General features: G+C 37.9%; 1 protein-coding gene across 1 annotated transcript in view; it reads left to right on the top strand.

The window, feature by feature from the left end:
* The first annotated feature begins 12,918 nt into the window (after positions 1 to 12,918).
* Positions 12,919 to 22,645, top strand: part of LOC129363009 (protein diaphanous homolog 1-like) — a 40,645-nt gene continuing 30,918 nt past the window's right edge. The window contains exon 1 of the mRNA XM_055034903.1: positions 12,919 to 13,682. Within this exon, the coding sequence (XP_054890878.1) occupies positions 13,566 to 13,682 (117 nt within the window). The 5' untranslated portion in view covers positions 12,919 to 13,565. The remainder of the gene's footprint in view (positions 13,683 to 22,645) is intronic.

The raw sequence follows: 22,645 nt of genomic DNA, 5'->3' as shown, positions 1-22,645 counted from the left end.
TTTCCTGACTTTTGAAGATCCCACATCTATTATGTTTTTAACAAATAAAAGGATCTTTTTAACATTTTGTAAGGTGGCTAAAAGACACGAGCTGCTGTGTTTGCCCAGAAAAACAGGAAGTAATGAATTACTGATGAAATGTTAGTACATAATCTGATCACCTAAAGAGTAGTTTGACTGAAAATGCTTGTTACATTTTTTCATACATAGAAGTGACATTTCTTTGCCTATCTCTGGCTGCGATCTGGACGAGAGGCAGGGTACACCCTGGACAGGTCGCCAGTCAACAGTCAACATAGAAACAAACAGGACAAACAACCATGCACACACTGAGGGAGAATTTTTTTCTTTTTTTTTTTTTGAAAGACCAATTAATCTAACAGTCATGTTTTTGGACTGTGGGAGGAAGCCGGAGTACTCGGAGAGAACCCACACATGCACAGGGAGAACACGCAAACTCTGTGCAGAAAGACCCTGGGCTGGGAATCAAACCCTTCTTGCTGCAAGGCAACAGTGCTATCAACTGCACCACTGTGCAGCCCCACTGTAATCAGAGCACAGCTAATGAAATATGAGCTGTTAAAGTCAGCATCAGCCATAATTGACTACCATGTTCTAATAATTCATCCTCTTATGAAATGCATCAGTCATATTGGCAGCTGCGATCAGCAGATAGGAAATGCTGTTCCAGGCCATTTCCTGAACTGCAGATTTTTTCTCAGATTTTCCTTCTCTGTGAGAGAAATAACTGAGAGAAAGCAGGAGGGAATCACAAAGAAAATTATGTTCAGTCGCAGCAACTCGGCTCGTAAATTCAGTTAAATTTCCTCTCGGTTCTTTATGTACCTGCAACATAGTTTTCCTTTTATGGGGTTGCTGCAGTTTTTTGGCCGACATTCATCTTCTGAGTCACTTTTCCCCTTTTCATCCCAGTTTGGTTGTTATCAATTTTGTTCTACTTTTTCTCACTTATCCTGCTTCTTTGTTTTCTTTTTTCACTTTAGTTCCTTTGTGTTTTTTATTTCTCCTTGCATGTGACATTTTCTCAACTATTTGTCACCTCCTGTTTGTTTCAGCTTCCATTTTAGTTCTTGTCACATTTCACGTCTCTTCGGCTCAGGCACACATACATGCATAGTTCTGGTGGGATCAGAGGCTATGTTCTATATGGAGTGCTAGTTTTGTCATTTCCCATCTATTTGTTTCGCTGGTCTGATATCCTCTGTTCCACCCTTTTGCTGCTCAACATCTCCCTCTTTCCCTAATCAGTCATTTGCTTTTTTCCCCCCTTAGATCCCAGGCTTTTGGGATAATGAATGCTCCGTCATGTGGCTACCGAACCGAGGACCTCCCCACACTCTGCTCACCCGGAGCAGACCCACCTTTTACTTTACTGAACTTCCTCACTGATGCCAAACGCAAACTCCACTGAATCAGTCACATTTGAAATTCAGATCGAGCAAGGCTAGAAAGATCAATGACTCTCAGCAATTTTGCAGATTGACTGCACATTACGATCCTGCTTATGCAAAGTGAGATATATTTCTATAGTTGTCATGCAACGATAAGAGAAGATATTTTAAATTTAGCTGAGGAAATGCGGTTCATCAGAGGAAGATATTAAATGTTAATCAAGTAAGTAATTAAGTAAGTCTTTACTGAGAGATTCAGATTTCTTTCACTTAATTGTAGAAATATTGAAATCTTATTTGTAACATTTCTGCCTGAATTGTGTTGATTCTTAATGCTTCTGATTAGTTACACAACAGAAAGTATTTTTCTTTCTTTCTTTTTGTTTGTGATTTAATAGGCTTTATGGTGTGGAGTGTGTGCGCGTGTCTGCGTGTGTATTTGAAGGGTGTGTGGGATGGCAGATGGATAGGCTTGCCCAGGGCGCCAGTAACACTAGAATCGCTGTTGTTTCCACGAACATCCTTCACAGACTTCTGTCACAAAGTTTATTACTTGTTTCTACAACTGTGAAGGATCCCAAGAGGTTTATGATTGAAAGCGCTTTAATGGCCTTCCAAACCAATGATTTATGGTCATCACTTTGAAGTGCTTGCAATTATTAAATCTTCGAGGGCATCAAACAGCTCTGTTGTCTCACCCGTTGTAAAACAGCAAGGCAGTATTTATACATTACACTGTGGGAAACAATGCGTGCTTCTCGTTTTAGCGCTCCCTTGCACAAAAAAAATATTCTAAGCGTTTGGCGCTTCGTGAGATAATCAAGTGACTAATTGTGCAGCATCTGAGTTCTGCCATTGGGGGCATTTCAAGCACTGGCAGAAGAAAGTTGTGATTTGCCAGATGAAGAAGATGTATTGAAGAGATTAAATGCAATTACAAAAAAATGAGAGAGAGGAGACATCTGCTTTGTCTGTTTAAGATTCACTCCTACTGAGTCAGTCTTGGTGATAATTGGAGTTTATTGACATAAAAGACAAAAGAGCACTCGCTGCCCTTATAGATATTAGTCATCATATTGTGTTTTGTGTGGTTGCCTGTTTTCTCTCTCAATCTGTCTCTCTGTCTGTGTTTATGTAAGTGTAAACAGTGTGTGATTCAAGATTGAGGTTTATAGAGGCCATTTGACTCCCATGCATGTGTTTTCATGTGCATACGCAGGACAAGTACAGCAGAGTGCTTGTAATCAGTCGCTTGTGTCACCAATGACTATGTTTGTGGAACTGCTATTATCTGAGGCCAATTGTAGTGTCTTGGCATGCAAACACAGAGGATTTTATTGTTTCGAAAAATCGATCATTTGTGATTTGGGGACTTTGGCAGAACAGTTTTTATGAGCCCATCTGCCACCGAGGCAGCATAAAGCAGAGATGGATAGACCCTATAGACACTATATTTTGTGGCTGTTGGCATCCTGGTGGTGCGTCGGCTGACTCCTCTGCTCTGTGGGGTTCATGCTGAGGAAAGCAAGAAAATAATTTAATGGAGCAAAAAATAAACAAAACTCAGCAGACTGAAGCAATTTGCCTCAGAGAAATAAGCCGTGACGGCTGAGTAAAGCACCGCTGCGAGTGGAGATTACCTCCTCTTTTGTTGCTGCTATTAACGGTGCCCTCACTTTACTGATAATTCTAGGTGACTGAAACGTAATAATGCAAAACAGCAGAGCTGCTTGAGGAGATATTTCCTGTATTTTTGTCCTGCCACTCATGGAAAAAACTGACTAATAACAAAATTAGAAAAGCCAAATTGTCCAGCTAGCTGATAGAGATAGAGAGGTGTCTTTGTAGAGGCTACAAACATAATCACTGCCGACCATTCAAGTCTGTCACTTGCTTTCTGTGTGTTAAATCACTGGGAGCATAAAAACTATTTTAAACATTTAGCTTCTGCAAAACTGATTGACTGAAGCACCCAAACGTTCATGTTTTGTTTTTTATTATTAAATCTTACTTTGAGTCGTCAGTTCTTAATGAATGAGTTGTCTTTTCATCCTTTATGGGATTAAGAAACAGTAAATAACAAATGAAAATCAAGAAGGAAAACAAGAGACAAAAGGAGTTTTCCAACAAAGGTATTTCTGTGCTGTTATTTGAGGTAAGTGCTCACTGAGCCACAGTTGTTTCTCCTGCAGCCTTAAACACAAAACCCAGCCCTGATAAACTACACAGACTATGAGTAGGGGCATAGATGGGTCCATGTCAGGTCTCCCCTTCACTACCTCCATTATCATTTTGTATTAGAGTAATTCTCCTATATGTTTCCACACATAGGGCTATATTCATCCTGCGTAACTCAAATGTAAAGCAAATCTGTTAAAAGGGGAAAAAAATGAAAAAGTGCAGTAGTATATTTGCCATAAAAAGACCAAAACAGCAAAAGGACAAAATGAAAAATAGTCAATATTGTACTTAAAAACTCAGGTTTTATTGTGTTTCTCTTGATCGTAAGAAATTCTGTAAGAAAATCTTGGATTCATTGTCCAAGACTTTTCTTTTCTCTACATATTCAGGATAAAAAAGCTTTTCGAAGATGATAACTATGCTTTTGCAACATAAAACATACAGGTTATTTCATCTTTTTATTGCTATTAGATAGACTCAGTGCAGTACCATTTTGTTAGGTCAAAAGCAAATCAATGAACACACTATAGTTCATTCAAAATGCAGCCACTACTTTCAAGTACATCAGAGAGAAATCTATTTGGTTTCTCTTCAGTAGTTGATCTAAGAAATAATCTTAGATTTTTGCAGTTTCCATATACAGCATTCAGCAACCTATAGCCTCTCTTTACAGAAAATGTCTAATTATCTCAAAACATTCACTTAAACACTTTGGTTGCAAAATGTTCACATGAACATTTCTTTTCCATAGGTTTTTGGGTTTTGGGTTTATGATCCCAGAGTGTTTCTGTCTTTGTTTTTAAATAAATAGTTAAAAAAAAAAGTACTTGTTGAAATTAGGCTTACATCCATCATCTGATTAATGCTTGCTTTATGCAGTTCTAAATAACATTAAGTTTATTAATACTAATATGCAAATCCATTTAACTTTACAAACAAACTGTATGATGACTGAATTTAACTGTGTGAAAGTGAACTGAGTTGACTTGAATTTTATTGACACACACATATCTTTTAAATGGGACTGTGTAGAAAGCTAAGTCCACCTCCCAACACGCAGTTCAACCATTCAGAGATGCTCTGCTCTGCTTTAACTGTTGAATCCGACTTGAAATTGTGTTTGAAAAGACACTAAATGTCTTCAAAAGGGTTATTTCATTTTAGTGGCATAAGGTGTTTAGAGAATTAATGCAATAGTAGTCAGTGGTAGAAGGTTGCAACTCATCTTTTTTCATTATTATTTCAGGACAGTGTTCATTAAAAAAAATAAGAAAAATAAAAACACTGAAAAGTTGTTTTTTCCAGTCAAACTGAAAAATGTATTATAATAATGGTGAATAGATTAGGCAAAATTACAATAGAAATTTTTGCCCAATCTCTTCCTTTGATTTGAATGAAATCCTTGCACAGGGTGAAGCAGTCTTTGTCATCACAAGGCATCTCAGTAGACACATCTGATATTTTGACAATTTATTTTCATGTCTACAAGATAGAGATATCGCCAAACAGCTTCAGTAACGGTGAGTATGATGGAAGAAATTCAGCGATCAGCAAACTTGACCTTGGTTTATCCCACCCGATGAATGCTTCTACTAATTAAATCTGGTCCATCTAAGCATCCTTTTTGTTCTGCCATGAGCTCTATGGAAAGTAATTTTGAAAAGGCTTGAAGAAAATAGATATAACATGATATAATATGATTAATGCAGTAGGAATTAAAACTCACATTCTCCTTTAGTCTGGACAACAATTTCCACCAAGAACATTTAGTCTATGTCTGTTTTTTGAGCCCACTCTTGTCTGAAAATTTGTTCAAATGTGATTGAATAACTTAACAGGCATCATAAGCTATTTAACTCAATAACATTTAGCGTTTTAGGAAGTATTTGTGGCGAACATGTCTGCTTCTCCTTATGCAAAAAATTCCTCCTTTTGCACTATGTGGCAAAACATGTGCAATTTGCTTGGCTTAATGTGAAATCCTAATCTTCTTTGAAAAATTGATAACTGGGAGCATACTGTTTGAAACAACAGTAATCCTCTTAAAATAAGGCAAGTCAAAGAAAATGAGAAAAAACCGCAATGAAGAATATTAAAGAATAATAAAGAGATGCCGCATTAAACTGTAATCTCCTTATAAATCACAATAACTAGAGTTTCAACAACGCTTCGGGCTGTTTTCAGATTTCCCAGGCGACACACATTCTCCCAAACACTGGATTGTTGTAATCCTCTTGCTGGGTGTAAAGCAGGCACAGGATAGCAAGACCTCACAAGGTAGGATGCATTATTTACTGATTTTTTTTTTTCTTTTAGATCATTTTGCTTGTGTCAATATGTCATTAATCTTGGTTGCTGATTGAGATGTGTTGTATGTACATGTCTCAACACACGTTTGTGTGTTTGCCCCCCTGTTCTTCTGTTCTGGGCTTACCGATTTAATTTATTTGAAAGAGAGCAGATGTAGATGAATATGAAACAGGGCAATACCTTGTATGCACACTTCATCTTTAGCACCTTCACTTAAGCATCAGATGATATTTAATGCATTTCACAGAGAAACCAAACAAATCAGTGGGCCAAGTACTCACATCAGTTAGGACTTCGGTCAAAACTTAACTTAGCAAAAGTTTGATCATTGGGTAACGTTTAATTTTCCTTGGAGAACCTTTTCATTGAGTAAGTGATCAAAGATTAGAACATTCTTCATTCTTCCTAATCTTTCCAAACGCAGCTCTGCAGCATTCTTTGCTAAGTCAGTCTGCTTTGATAATATTTCTGTTTTAATGAGGGACAATGAAATACGTTGGCCCTTGATATTGTTATGACCCCAAGGTCCAAAGACTTGCACTGTCTTTGGGCCAAGTCTGCTGGTCATGAATAAATCAGTCTCTTAGCACCGGTGTTGTGCCTGGATTACTTAAAATAATTTCAGTTAAATCCGTTTATGAGAATCCTCATCTGAACCAACAGTCACCAATAAATTACTGACCTACATCTAAGATTCACATTTTCTCTAAAATCTGAGGGAAAAAAGTACCTTTTGAATTAAAATTGAATAAAATAGTTCTTTATTGTCTCAAAAGAACAAAGTAAAATATTCTTTGTGAAAGACAAAGACTATTTATCCTCAAGATTATGAATGATATCCTAGAATTAAATCTGTCAGGTTTCTGTTAGGCTATTGAGTTTCTCCATTGTTTGCATTTTTGATCACATTTCTTGTTTATTGGTGCTTAACAATAGTAATTAATTATTTCTTTTTCAATCAATCGTGTTTTCATTTCAATCAATCTTCCTTAACTGCTTATCTACTTATGTTTAGATTTTACTGTGTTAGTTCATTCTTTGCATGCAGCCTGATTCTGATAAGAATCAGGCTGCAAACATATCATTTTGTACAAAGCACTAGATTGGCCCTGGGTAACAGTAATGTTGAAATTGCCCATTTATGCTTTTTTAGAAGGTTCTAGGGGCTTTTAGAAGGTGCTCTCTCCTATTTCCAATCAATCACCTGTCCTGAGTTTGGTAATCAGGCTCCTCATTCTCTTTTACTGCTGCATCCTTCTGTTGCCTATCTCTGTTCTGCCTGTTTCCTGTGTCATATGACCAGCCCTCTTTGTAAGAGCTTTGTTAGTTCACTATCCTTTAATTTCATCCAATTAAATACTCATCTCCCTGAAGATCTTTACGCATGGGTTCTTCACAAATTGAATTACGATAAGATCATAACATTTCTTGTTCAGTTCTGTTGATTCTGTCAGGGATCAAATTTAAAGTTTTATGTGACAACTGATGAGTTGGACTCTTCCCTAGTATTCTTCACCCATGATATCCCACAGGTATCGATGCTTGGGCCTTTCTCTTTGTATTTATTTCCCTTGAGTCACCCCTTCAAAGATCATACAAAGCTCACAACTTAACACCAATGCATTTCAGTTATTATTAACAAGATGGCTCTTAATTTCCTCTACCGAAATTACAAACAGATGTTCTAGTTTGTTTGTTTTTTTGTTTTTTGCACCAAAGAGCTTTTTCTAATAATTTTGTCTGATCCATTAGAGTCAAGTGTATAATATAATGACAATTTAGATATGGTAGTTATTGTTGATATTTTTCTCTAAGTGATAAAATAATATACTCCTGCCTCATGGAGACAGTAATTCTTGCTTTTATTTCATTACTCCAACATTGCTGCAACTCTGTCTGTTCCTGCTTAAATAATGAGTCAGCTTCCTGCTTGCAGATGCACTAAAACTCACCTGCAGAACTGCTTCCCAACACTCCATTCATGCCCACATGATTACAGGTCTCATGTCCCCTCTCTGGCTGCCAGAGAGGGGACATTCAGAATTCAATATATATTCCTTCTTCTCAACCCCAAAACAATCCATCACTTGGCTCCAACTTACATCAGCAGTCTGGTAACACCATTCACTCCCATTAGACCTATAAAGTCATCCGATCAAGATCTTTTGTTTGTTCCTCAATATAGACCGAAAAAGCAGTCTGTGCTTTTTCAGTGGGGTCTTTCTACTGTGGAACAATATTCCTCTGAGAAAACAGGAAAATTACCTTTTACATATTTTTGGACACACCTGGAGATTCATCTCTTGTGAGCTTTTTGTTTGACTCACGTTTGATTCTGCTTTGCATCATATTTGCATTAATTTCAATCTCAAGCACTTTGAAAGGTTATGCTTTCGAGAAACGCACCACAGACGAAGGTAGGTCTGTTCTGTAGGTTAATCATCCATTTTGAGGTAATACATGCGCCCTCCAGTCTCACACCTTTCCACTGCTCTCTCATCACCCCAGTGTGAGACATTCCCCATGCCGGCCCAGAAATGGACCAGAGTTGGGAATGGACTTCCTGTCACTCATCTGAAAACGAACCTTTATGAACCGAAGAAAGATAGACAGGGAAAACAGATGGAATAGATAGAGACGTGGTGTCCGGGGATGTGCGTGCCTCCTGAGCTGCAATACTCTCTCTCTCTTTCCCTCTCTGCTCCTTCTCTCTCCCCCTGTCTGTGTCACTAACATGCAGCCCAGGGAGAGGATGGAAAGCTGTTCAAGACCTGGCGCGCTGGTGTGTTTCGCTATCCATTAATCCTCGCCTTTCACCTCGTTTTAGTGACACTGAATCGATGAACTCGTAAGGGCAGGACGTCGGAATAGTATCAAATCAACACGCATCGATTCTTTTACCGGATAAAAAGGGCAACCAGAAGGGCGGGCGACGGAAATCGCAAGCCGAGTCCTGTGCGCGCATGCAGGCGGTCCGCGACGCACCAACTACATGTGTGCGCACCGGCGCTCGCCGCTCAACTTCAAATTCCCAAATTCATCTGGATATTGTTCTAGTAGAAAGTGTGGGCTGTGAAACGCGACGATTGCGAGTGAGACAATGTTTTGGTTTGGTTGCGTCTCCACACGTGGATTTGGTTGCGTCCTCTTAATGTGACGGGAGACGGCGTTACAGCGGCCACCAGGACCCACTCTGCACGCGTGGACGCCGATAAGAAGCTGTCGACGGGCCGACTCGTCCTTGGCGGCGCTGGATCAGAATCGGGGACGCTAAGGAATGCGGATTTTGACTTCTTCAGATCACCTGCGGAACTCTTCGCAGCTCACACCAAAGTAAATTAGTTTTTTTTTTCCTTGTAGAATATTCAGTGATATAAGGCCATTATTTACTGTTAGAACCTACTTGACTACTTTATGGTTTATTTTGCCAATATCATCATTACCTTGCTGAATACAAATGTTTTTGATGGAATTTTTTTAAAATAACATTTCTACTCTGATGCTGCTTTTTCTGTTTATTTATTTATTTTTTATCTGCCTTTAATCAAACACTAGATGCCCCCTGTAAACAACTGAGCTGTCAGTCAGTTGTATAATTTGTTTGCTTGTTTGTTTTCTTTTCCTGCAGCCGACCGTCGGTGAACCCACAGGGCGTCATGTTGAGACAGATCCTCCTGAACTCCACCGACTCCCCGGACTTCGACCTGGTGCTCATGGCCCAGTCCACGACGCACGCCCCCTCCTCTCTAAATGCCTCCAACAGCGGCTCCGTGAGCGTGGCCGCCCTTCTAAGACCCACCACGGGGAGGGGCGGCGGCGGAGGGGGCCTCCGGGAGGGCGAGCTGCACAAACCGGACCTGATCACCTACATCGTCATGTGCCTACTGCTTTTCCTGCTGGTCCTGCTGATTGTGTTCTTCATCAACTGCCAGCTGCGGAACTCCTTCTTCGCCTCCATGCCATATGACAGGTCACTGAGAGAGGCCCGGACCTCCTACAAATAACTCCCCACAGGGACAAAGCTCTGGCATTCGTGTTGTTTAGTGAACTCCTGGTGCACATTTGCTGGATCTCTTACCTGGAATGTCATCGGTGACAGTAGATGCTGCCCGCAAGCCTGAAACTGACATATAAAAACACTTCAGTGCTGTGACAGGTGGAAAGATAAAAGGGGGACCTCAGAAATGATTCATTAATCACCGGCCTGTACTTTCTGCTAATCTAAATAATGAAACGTGAAACAATCCTCTGCCATGATTCACCAGCAGCTCTCCACAAAACGGAAGCCAATTTTTTCCAGGATCCTCATTCCAGTTAGTTGTTCCAGCATTAACTCATCCAACTGCTTACAAATCTGACATGGCGCCTGCACTTTGCATCACAGAACTGAGCCCTGGGCCTGTTTTCCTTCATGAAAACATGGCTCGCAATGAGTCAACATAGGAACTACTGTACTAATCTGTACAAAAGTATTTTGTAATACTGTAACTTGACTGTCTTGTCTTGTAAGACAATTAGGATACAATCTGAAAAGTTTTTTTCAACTGTAAAATGATAATATGACAGATTATAGTGGCTATATGTCGTTGTATAAAGATATTGAAATGTCTTCTGTTGTTCTTTTGGTTGTGTACTTCTGACCGAATAATACAGGAGAAGATGTTGCAAAGTGCTGACACAACAGGCCAACTGTTTATCATTTATTACACCCACAGAGGCATTTACACACAGTGCCACAGGACTGCAAGCCTTATCACTTTTGTAATTAACTTCTCATAGACAATTTTTAGCTTCATAACCATTGTTGGCGACGAAGATTTGTGGCGGGGTCCTGTGCGATAAAGCAGACCAAAGTGTTGTCTTTTTCAGTGCCACCGGTGATGTGCAAATCCTCTCCAATCTTGTTATTGGGAAACATCACTCACATACCACGACAGATAAAATAAGCTTGTCTGTGTGATCCTGTCTCTCTTGCTGTGTGAGTGATAGAGAGAGGGAGATTATGCGCGCTTACAAGTTTGTGTATGTCTGAGTCAAAGTTATGCAATGAATCTTATCTTGTTATATCTATAAAGCAGACAGCAAAAATAATACCAAACACTCATTCTGTCAAAGTTTCATCTGTATGTTTTCAACTGATATGAAAGTCAACGCATAGAATTTTCGCCGAAGTAGAATTACAAGTCCTTTGAAAATGTATGTTTAAAAATGTACTTGCGGTTGTCTGTTTCTAAATTCGGAATTGAGATCCAATCCTCCAATTTAGCATGTAACACCAGCTTGAATCCACTCCCTTCTCACCTTGAAATAACTGCCGTTTATATTTTGACCACACGGTGGAGCCCCAGGTCCTATTATTTGTATGCACAGCATGGTTGCAGAACATTTTGCTGAAGGACTGTAACCACTGCAGGAAGGGCAGATTCACACATTGCTTCATTAAAAAAAAGAAAAGAGTTCAGGCATTGAAACATGTGTGCTTACAGAATGGAAAGGATGGAAACTAAAAGGTGGGCCATTTCACAGGGCGATACAATATGCCTTTGCTCATTTCAACACATACACACTTAAGAGCACCATGGCTGATTATTCCCTTTTTAAGACTTGCAGAATAAACTAAGTTGCCTTGGTATTATCAAGAACGTTGAGGATCTAGGAGAATTAAGAGTTGTGTTTCTTTTCGTTAATGCTAATCTTGGAGCATTTAGCCAGCATTTAGCTTCTTCCATCCTCCTGTGATCAGAGTTCTTCCACGTCCTTCCTGTTTCACCGACATGGCTTGTAGCAATCTTTAAACAAGCTAATGGCTTTCTTTCAACATGTGGTGCACAAATATTAGTTCTTCAGTTTATTCTCCCACTACATCTGTTGAGCTACCGGCCCTTCAGATTTACAACAGACCTCTTTTCTTCTTTGTTGATTGATGCTCTTCTTGCCATGCCTGCCACGTTAAGTGGATGCCTGGTTTCAGGATGCTTGTAGTTCTCCCATACCCTTCACATTTTCAGATTATGGAGTGCGATGGGGATGTTTAAAGCTTGGGATACAGTTGTAGAAACTATGCTTTAAATTTATCTTTTAAAGGTTGTTTACATATCAACTGTAACCATGGAAAAAGCACAGACGAAATAAATCTGTCTGTTGATGTGTGCTTGAATTAAATAGATTTTTCTTCTTTTTTTGTCTGGAAACATTTGTGAATAGAAAATCTGAACTGTTCTGTGACGTTTTTTGCTTTCATGATGTAAAAACCTCTTCACAGAACAAAAGTTATTTCAATTTAATTCAGTTTAAATTTCCTATTCACAAAAGTTTCCAGACAAAAAAAAAAAGAAGAAAAATCTATTTAATTCAATCACACATACATTCCAATTAATCCTAGTTATCAAACAGTATAGTATGCTCAACTAATTATTCAAAGTAGTTTACAAAGCTTCTATCTAAGGAAGCCCTGCAGACAATCCTGGGATTAAACTACAAATGAGTGGGCTCTATTTAGTAATTAGGTCAATTTTCAACTTTAATGCAATGGAAGTTATTTCTAGGCATCTTGAATAAAAGGGGATGAATAAAACTTAAACAATTTTATTGTTTAATTTTTTAAATTTGCATTCTTTTCCTTCCATTTCACAAATGTGAAATTGTTTAAACTGACATGTTTCCTAGAACCCTACTAATGCAACATTTTTGCTTCCAATGTGAAAGAATGAAAGAAAAACAACAAACAAACTTTTTAGCCAGGCGCTGCAACTCATTTAAAGTTTGAGCTGATTCTTTTTTTTTTTAATTATGCTCGATGCTACTTGACTTCTTTGATATTTTAAAATCTAGAATATGACACAAAGTAAAAGATAAGTCCTCTTGTTGTTCCCCTTGTTGTTGTTTGGTGATGCTGCTTAAGCTCGATAAGATGTGATGATCAGTGTTCTTTTGCCCTGTGCAGTGATCTGTCAGTTAAATCGGCTCAGGTGCAGCTCCAGGGCGCATGCTCCGCCCATTCACCAGGACTGTCAAAGAACAGGAAGAAGTAGTCTACCGTTGAAACTACTCGCTTCTCTGTTGTCACACAGGGGTTAAAAAGTTACCTAAACTTTGTTGAGCAGCCATGGAAACCAATATTGGACACACCATCGACTCTGGTCATCTTTAACGGAGACTCCGCGTTGATGTTACCGAAACAACGGGTGGAAGTGGACGAGTAGGCTTTTTGTTCCGCTTTAACTAACTAATTACAGGAGCCCACAGGCTAGCCCGGGCTAACGCTAACGTTAGCTTTTTTTTGTACCGCATATTTGCGGGTTTGGTGTTGTTTCTTAACTCTGTGGCTGGTGTAACCAATAGGAAGTAACAGCGTTGGGTGCTCGTTGGTATTCCACAGGCGCAACAAGTTGTTTTTTGTGCTTCTTGACTCGAGTATTTCGGCTTGTGCTTTGAATTTCCCTCCTTTGGCCATACACACGGGCGGCTAGGCGAGGGGGTCGCTTGGCTGTGTACCAAATTACTAGCAGACCTGTGCTAATTGTGGCTAACTAGCTGAGATATTACCACTGGACCTTCGGGAATACGCTTTCCCACCCAAGTTAGACAACATTGCAGGGGAGAACCCCCGCTGCGCGTGTCAATCTGTACGTCAAATTCTTGGAAACGGATTAATCTACCAATATGGATCAAAACACGGGAAGTTCAGCTTCATTTGCTGGATCCAAGAAAGATAAGGACAAGGATCGGAAATCAAAGAAGAAGGACAAGGACGAGGATGGAGATGGGAAAAAGAAATTTGTGAGTATCTCACTGAACTGAACTTAACGCATTTCTATCTTTCTTAGCCATCGGTAGAGTAGGGCACAGGTGTTGCACTCGACACACACTGCTGATCAGGGTTTCTTCTCAAGTTTCCTACCGACACCCTACCTGTAATTACGGTAACCTCTCCAGGCTATTACGAGCTTCAGATATTACCCTCCGTGTATACATAGATGAGGTCATAGTTCTGCCTACATATGAGGAAGTTATTGACTCTTCACTTAAAAAAAAAAAAAAAAAAAAAAGTTCAACTCTTTTCAGGCTTATACATTCCTGACTGATTGCAACATGCCAACACAGGACTTAAACATTTGTCTGAGCACCGCACACGCCCCTTTATGGTTGTATTATTTTCTACAGAGACAGTGTATTCCTGACTCTAAATAAAACAGTGCGTGCAGAGTAATGTTTTTAAATGAATTAATTTAACTTTCAGTTTATAGGTGTGGCTACAATTTTCTGCAGATTACTTAATATGGATTTTTCCCAGGCTGTGTCAGCTTGTATGACTCAGGGAGCCAACTGGATGGGAGCACTGAAGTATAAGAGTCAACACTGTGATAAAGTTTGTCATCGGCCTGCGCAAACTCTTGTGCAACTTTATCCTCTGGTCACCTCTAGCAGCAGGTGAAAGCTGATATTGATCACAAACCGTAACCATAGAGTATGCACAGACCAACTCAACTTTTCTGTCAGCACACATTGAAAAAAATAAATTGTCTTTTATCATCAGGGCTTCTGCAACAGCCTAAATACCAGGCAGTCGGTTCAGATAAAATTCTTGATTTCTTTATCATAATTAGTTTGCATGTTCAGAGTTGGTATGTTAGCTTAGTTTTTCACTATTTCTTAAGGTTGCATTGAATTGTCAGCTTTTGTATGTGTTGCACTTCTCATATTATGAGATAAATATATTTTGTAGTCAAGCAAAGTTTTAAATCAGTATGTAGACATTTAATGCATCTAAATAATAATATACAAATGTATTACTTATTGCATACCTTCATCATTTAGATGTAGTATAAGTAAATATTTAATATACAAAATGGTTATGTATTTATCTAGCTAAAATAACACCTGCATAAGAGGCTTCCTGTGGGTGTGGTTTATTTAAAAAGGAGAATTATCCCTACTGGTCATTTAGTAACTTTACAAAACATTTCAAAGAATAAACTTGTTAGTAGATTGAATAATATATCACTGAAACTAAAGAGGCTCAGTAAGCATATATAATTTAGTGATAACCTGCATCCATTTCTTGATATTGTTTAAAAAAATAAATGCAAGGTTAAGCTGTTATCTTGTGTCTGAATAGAATTCCAGTGTTATAAAATCATTTAAGGATTGTTCCAGGTTTTCTAATTAATTTGTCACATATACTTCACTAAAAAAAACAACTTATTTTTCCACAGACAATTCAACATGTTATTAAGTAATCTTTAGTACAAAGTAAAAAAAATTGAGATATAACTTTTTTTTAAAAATAATGTTTTGGGTTCATTGCATCTAAAAGGGTTGTGCAGCAGGCAGCATTCTGTACAGCTAAGGATTTGATCTGAAGTTGTGCTTGCATTTCATGGAAATTGTATTACATTTCCATTACCTTTTAGATCCTCAGACTTACCATAATAACCAGTCAGCACTTTTTTTTAAAACATTTTTTTTTACTGACAGAACGGGAGATACGCTGTGCTACCCGCATTTCTTTTCACTGTAAAAACCGGCTATACTCAGATTTTTAGATAAATAGTCCTTGATAGATAGTCCACACTTCACTGAACCAATTTTTCAATAAGTGTGTGAAAGTATGGCACTTTATCCTGACCTTTGATAATGTAGGTCACACTAATGAGTTGATTCTTTCAAGTCAGCATTTCTTGATCAGTAAATAAATTCTCTTCCCATGCCTTCCCAAGAAAGACAGCAAATCTGTTACGTAGCTTGACTATGCATGTTTATAAGTTGGCTGTTAAACCCTGTTAAGTTGTTTTTTATTGCACCTTGTAGATGTAAAAACTTGAGATGAACTTGTTTTACAGTGTGATATCAACACTCAGCTGTTTTTCCTGTTCTACTGACTGCTCTGATTTGATCATTCTTCACCTCATTCAGTTGAAACCAGTAACTGGAAGAGACATTTACTCCGGTGTGTTTTGTCTATACAGCTTGTTACATGGAGACCTAATGAAAATGATTTCTGATAACTAATATGTTTTGTCATTGAATCAGTCTATCACTCACTAGTCAGTTTTAGCCAAAAATGTCACAAATAATCAGTTACATTATTTTATGACAGCTTGGTCTTTTTTTCTGGTCATTAGCTCAGGTATGGCAGAGCTCATCAACTCATATCTGACCTTAAAGATAATAACTGAAGCTGACGCAGAAAATAAACAAATTCTTCTCTGGAAAATGTAACTTTAAGATGTGTTTGACGTGCGATATGCAGCTTCCTCCATATCTACAGGTGTGTCAGGTATTTGGTTCGAAAACAAAAGCAAAGCTCCCTAAAGTCCCATCTATATCAGTTCGAGAGCGACAGAAGGTCAGCATACATAAATGTTGTTGATGTAAACATGCCTTCTGGCTCAGGCCAGAAGGCAGACAAAGTGGGGATTAGCCAGGGATCACTGCCGTGGACAGTTGTTTGTTGCTTGGACATACAAGGTGAATTCTAGACCACAGATTTTGGCCTGGAGTCTTTGTTTTTCAATATCCAGCATAGTTTTCCCTGGAGTTTTAGTGTCTTGTGCCACTTAATGAGGTGTAAATGTATCTCTCTTGTTGTTTTACACAAATGTTAAACAACAAAAAAGCAGAAGTGTTTACATTTGACAATATGGTTTTTCTTAGGAGTTGTTAACGTGCAGAATGTATTTAAAGTAGTCAGCATTCTTCAAAGTGTTTGAGGTGGGAGAAAGCACAGTGACAGTGAACTATAGACAACCTGATTATTTCTGAACATTCCTAGGCTGAATCTCTATGTGTTTGCAGATGAAAGAGTTGTTTAACAACTGCATAGAGTTACTTTTCTTTTTCCTGTCATTATTAATGCTGCTGCTCCGGTCTCTGTCCATTTTTGTTGCAGATTTGTAATAGTTGTGGGCTTGACACACAGGAAGCAACATTGTTCACTCTCAATTCAATTTCTATGGAACTTGTGTGATGAGGTGACAATTGCTTTCCCTCCTCCAGCCAAGCGACCAGTGAAATTTGTGCTTGTGAAATTTTGAGCTCATTCACGTGCTCACACAGGCAAGCAATGCAACAAAAGAGAATAGCAAAATTTTCAACCTTTATCACTGCTGTTGCTTTCCGTTTGTTGGGAAAAGTTTCAAAATGTTAAACTTCTGTTCGACTTAATCACTTTTGTTAAATTTTTGCTTCTGTCACGTCCTGTTTGTTGGGTTCACCCAGAATAGTGGAAAATTGTCACTTTTGCTCTATCAAGTTCAATAGGGTTGAACTCAAAATTCTTTGTACGTCAGCAGATTTATAGTAATTTTTAAAATTTTAACAAGATGCCTCTCTTGATGGGAACTAAGATCCCATTTAAGGGTGGCAAAGTTGGTCTTTATTTTTATTTATTCCATTTCTAAGGTTTTATTGGCTTTAGTGGCCTTTATTTGACAGTTGTTAGACAGGAAAGTGGGTTACAAGAGAGAAGGAAAGTCATTAGGCCAGGACAAAGACCTGTGAAGGCCAAGTTGAGGAGTAAGGCCTCTATACCTGGGTTGCGATTTACCCTGATGCCACTGCCGCACCCATATGTCTGCCGATAAAGGTGATGGAGACTTTCCAACCTCAGAGATTTGGAATGCATCATCAAAAGTATCAAATAGCAGAGAAAACCTACAAAAAGCTGTACTGCAATTATAAGGTGGTTTTGGTTCAACAAATGAGTCAACAAACATTGACCCATTTCTTTAAATAAATTACACTTAGAAATTGTATGTTTTATTTGTACAGATGACTCCAATTTTTAATTTCCTAATAAACTATTTCTTTCTCAAAATACTGTCAAAAAACATTTGTTTAATGAACACCTGTCATATTGTGTTAGATGTATTCACGCCTAAAAATGTAACCGGTTTTACTTGTTTTCTGCAAGAAAACATGATGTGCTTTAAATAACTTGTTCTAACAACTTGTCACTCAACATGGTTGTGATGTTTTGATGTCTGGCTTGTGTGGGCGCTCTCATACTGTCAGCTCATTGGTCATTGAGTGTTTATTTTTGTTTTGGGTTTTTTTTGTGTGTGTGTGTGTGTTTTTCTGTCAATAATTTTGGTCAGTTGTTACCATTCAGCACCTTTGTTATGTCAGGTTGGATTTGCAGTATACCTGAACTGTGAGTTACTACTGGTTTTAAAATGTTCATCAGTTTAAAGTACTTTTTACAAATTTAGCCATACTTTTTATCCTGCACTTTGTAAAAGTAACTCCATATGTTCAGTTATGTAGATAATACAGCAAAGAAACACTGGTCTAACACTGGTGTAATATCTGTGAGAAGGACATGCAGTTAATAGCAGCAATATCTGTAGATGCTAATTTTAAGAGTAACAGAAGTAGTTGCATAACAATTTAGAAAAAGTTCTGAATTATTAAAATGTGCTAAGTAGTTTCCAAGTAATTGTGAAGTCGAGATATTCATCTGATGCTAATGAGCAAAAGGAACTGTCCAATGAACGTTTAAGACAGATCAGGGAGCTGACTTTCTCCACAGCAGATAGTAGAACATGGTAGAACATGAAGGGATCAGTTATGTTGCAGGGGTGGAGAAACCACTGTATGGTAAAGCACTTGTCAGATTCTGTAGATTTAACAGACATGTTTCCCCACCGACTTATAAGCAACAAGTAGCCTAATTAAGAGAAAACCATGAAGGTATAACTGCGAGAATGTTTTAATGTTCTAAAGCAGTGTTTCTCAGTTGCAGTCCTCATGGACCACTGCCCTGCATATTTTAAATGCCTACTAATTTAAATGATTGCATGATATCCTCTACAGCCATCAAGTGCTGCATAAACCCTGCTAATCAGCCACTTATTCAAACTAGGTGTATGGAAGAAGGGAAACACCTAAATCATGCAGGGCAGTGGTCCAGAAGGACTGAAATTGAAAAACACTTTTTATAGCAATCAAACGCTAAGTTACAGAACCAAATGTTGTCATGTATAAAACCATTCATAACTGAACAGCATGCTGTTGTGATCAAAAGTTATACATGCAGTCTGCTGTCTCCATAAATTAATCAAATGTCTTTAACTGATGTTATAAATTTTAACTTACTATACATATGTACTTAATGGGGAAGTACATATGTACTCTGTGTGGCTACAGACACATTTTACACACTCGCAGGAGGTAAATCTAACTCATCAGTGAGTGTTTATGCATCACTGTGCCAGTTTGGCTATTTGGAGTTTTACTACAAAATGCATGTAGAAAAGTTAGTATCAGTTATATGGTACTACAAAGAGTGGTAAACCAGGCAAGGAGTTCTACTGCACTGTATTATATGCTATAAACATGAAGGGTTGACTAAATATTGGAACTTAGTTCTGTTGTGGCTGTTTTCTGTGTTTATGTCCATTCCGGTGTATAAATATGGCTTTAGATGTTTTATATTCATCTTTTGACATAATGGGAGTTTTTTACTAATCTCTTGCAGGATTTGATAATGTGCAATCATTGGACATTTTTCCACTCAAGGGCTGTTGCTATATAAAACCACACATCTTCAAAATAATGGGATGTTTCACCCTTTTGCAAATGTTTTTAAATGTATGTTTTAGCATACAAATAGCTGTAGCTTGATATGAGTTTGAAGTGCTTTGAATCGGTAAGCATCAGCATTATTGCAAAGTGCATCATCTTTCGAGCGTTACATCTTCTGACTATGACTTTATGCACCAGTGTGTCAGTGTGATTACTTCCTGGGGGAACCACCTCAGCAAATGCTTATCCTTCTGTAGTGGCACAAATAAGCAGGCCAAGTCATGACTTCTCAGTCCCTCTTAAATCTGCCTCGAGTGCTCAGAGTCGAGTGGAAAAGGTAAATATGCACTTGTTCTCTGATTTTTCTTGGCATCTTTTTTTTAAACGTACCCACTCCTTTTGAACAACAAAAACCCACATGCTACAACAGAGCTGCGGCTGTTTGGTGCATCTTGGTGTAACAGGAGCATGCTCGACAGTGAACAGATGTCTTGCCAATATGAAACTAGAGTGTTGAGTAGACTGTTAAAAGGAGGGGCTGCTTGGCATAGACTGTGGTGGTTCTCCAAAGAGCAAACCTAGACTAAAACAGTTCCAGGAGAGCTACACTAAAGAGATTATGATCAGAGCTCATTTTTGAAGTATAATTACTGTGTTGAATAAGGAAAAAAAAAAACAATCTCCTATGAGCTCATTTTGACAGCAATGCATTTCTGGCCAAGACTGAAGCATATTCATCAGTCTTGGCTTCAGATGCAGACTCTATGTCATAGATGCTTTGAGCATTTATTTTTAATTTCCTCATCTGAAGTTTTCTTTCTGCCGAAACACTTTGTGGTGTTTTGGGTCACGGTGTTAAAAAGGCTATAAAGGTGTTAAAAAGGTCTCACAAGCCACTCTGTATTGCATCAGAGTTAATGTTGATTTCATATCCTAGCAAGCTTTTATACCATGAACAGTCATTCATTATTCATGAGTGGACACTACTCCGTGTGTACATTAAAAATTAACACGCAGCATATTAAATATGACCTATGACGATTTGATAAACTGTTCTTGAAAACTTTAGTAATTGGTAGTGTGTTGGCAGTACTGCAGAATTTATGTATTTTCTACATTCTAAACATTTGCACCTCCTGTCAGTGTCTTTCACCAGGTTGCCAATATTTCAAAATCCCATGCTTCACGGGAGAAAGTTGCTGATGGCTTAAAAAATTCAAATAAAGCACTGTTCTGTAATCCTTTCCTCTGACAGCTAGAGCTCTTTATTGCTTCTTTGTAGAAATCCAAGTGCATAGAGTTCCCTCCAGTTGATAATGCTGTAGGAAGCAGACACAACTTCTAAATACAAAAACATACAATATGGCAAATTATTTTTTTCAACTAATGAAGATTAATTATTGAAACAACTTTTATTGAATTAACTGTTAACTAATTTAGACACTGAATAAACATTAACTGAAATGTACAGCCTATAAAACATCCCATTTTCTGAAAGAACAACACAGTCAGAGCAGTCATTAAGCCAAAACTACATAAAATGTACACAACTGCATTGAAAAACCCTTTTTATCTAAATATATTCTGCCTAGAACTCAAGTCGATAGTTTATCTGGTTAAATTTAGTAAAAAAACAAAACACAAATAAAAAAAACTTTTGCTATCCAATTATTAATTGAAGAAAATTAGTTAAGTTTAGCCGTACAAGTAGAAAGAGCTGAGCTTGTTTTTATATATATACCTGCAGATGCATTGTTTGCTATAAATGATCAAGCTTGTACTAAAGGGACACTATGCTATTGCATTTTATGTAACACATTGTTTGATTTATTAGTTAAAAATCAAAGAGTCATATGCATTTCTGATATTATATAAAATGAACTTGTGAGATTAATTGAAACATCTGAACATGCCAACTCTTTCATCCGGTTAATCGACAATATCAATAACATAATCGATTCCTAAAATAATCATTAAATGCTGCCCTAATGTCTTGTTAGAAATGATACAACTTTGCAGAGCTCAAATTAAAATCTCAATCTTATTTCAACAAAGATTTCTAACTTTAATAAAAGATACAAACTTATCCACTTTTTCACATTGACATCATCTCTGTAAAGAGGATCAGTGGTAAACTTTAGCAAAACTCATCATCATCGAGAATTTCAATGCTATGTAAAGCTAAAATATCTTGGTTAAACCTCACCTGAAGAAAGGGAGAATTTATTTTTGTTTTAAAATTAAACTACAATTTTATGGGTGGATTAAGGATGTGATTTTTGTGTTACATCTCACATAGTTATGCTAATGGCTCGTCTGAACTCCAGTAACTGCATAAGAGACACCTTAGCTGAACAATGGATTGATGCAATGATTCTGCGACAGTCAAATATTTGCTGTTATATCTACATACCGCAGATGACTGGCTTCTCTGAACCAGTAATAAGTGTGTTTAGAACAAAGTTATTTTTGCAGACAGGTAAAAGTTGGAATGTGGAGCCACTACACCTTTTAAATGTCTTTACTAAGATTAGATAAAGTTCACCCCAGTGAGTGTTCAAAAGTTTGGGTTTGTCTGCATTTTATCACTGTGAAGGTCAAACATTACGTGTAACTGGCTAACACCCTGTGCTACAGTAAGCTTTATCACACATTAAGATATTTCACATTATAAGAGCCAAACAATTTTTGACATTCCTGGTCAACAATTCATTCCTTTCACCCAGCTTGCCAGCTTGCCTCTGTCAGGGCTGCCCCCATGGCGAGTTGGTGGCTACAGTGTGTGAATGTGTGGGTGAAAGACTGAAGGTAGTGTGAAGCGCTTTGGGGTACTCTGGAATAGACAAGGCTCTATAAATATACAGGCCATTTCACTGTGGCCAAGCTTTAGCAAACCCTAGTAGATGTTGCTGAATGCACAATAAATGATTAAAATACCAGTCAATTAGAAACAGTTCTTGAGGCCAATCCAACATTTTTCATTATGCATTGCCATAAATTAGCCCTAGATGTTTAATGATATTTTGCCATCTGTTATTAGTAATTCTGTATCACTAGTGAGATTAAAAAAAAAAAAAAGTTAAAAATCTCACCTGTTAACTCATCCTTAGCAAAACAAGCTACTATAATGCAGGTGCTCATTTGATGCCCAATCAATTCTTTCCTTGCTCTTGTCACAAAGTGCAGCTGTGTCACCCTTATTTTCACATCTTCCG

Source organism: Poeciliopsis prolifica, unplaced genomic scaffold, assembly GCF_027474105.1.
Source record: "Poeciliopsis prolifica strain line A6 unplaced genomic scaffold, Auburn_PproV2 SCAFFOLD009, whole genome shotgun sequence".
Taxonomy (NCBI): domain Eukaryota; kingdom Metazoa; phylum Chordata; class Actinopteri; order Cyprinodontiformes; family Poeciliidae; genus Poeciliopsis; species Poeciliopsis prolifica.
Note: the sequence above shows the minus strand (reverse complement) of the source record. Positions and strands in the feature narration are given on the sequence as shown.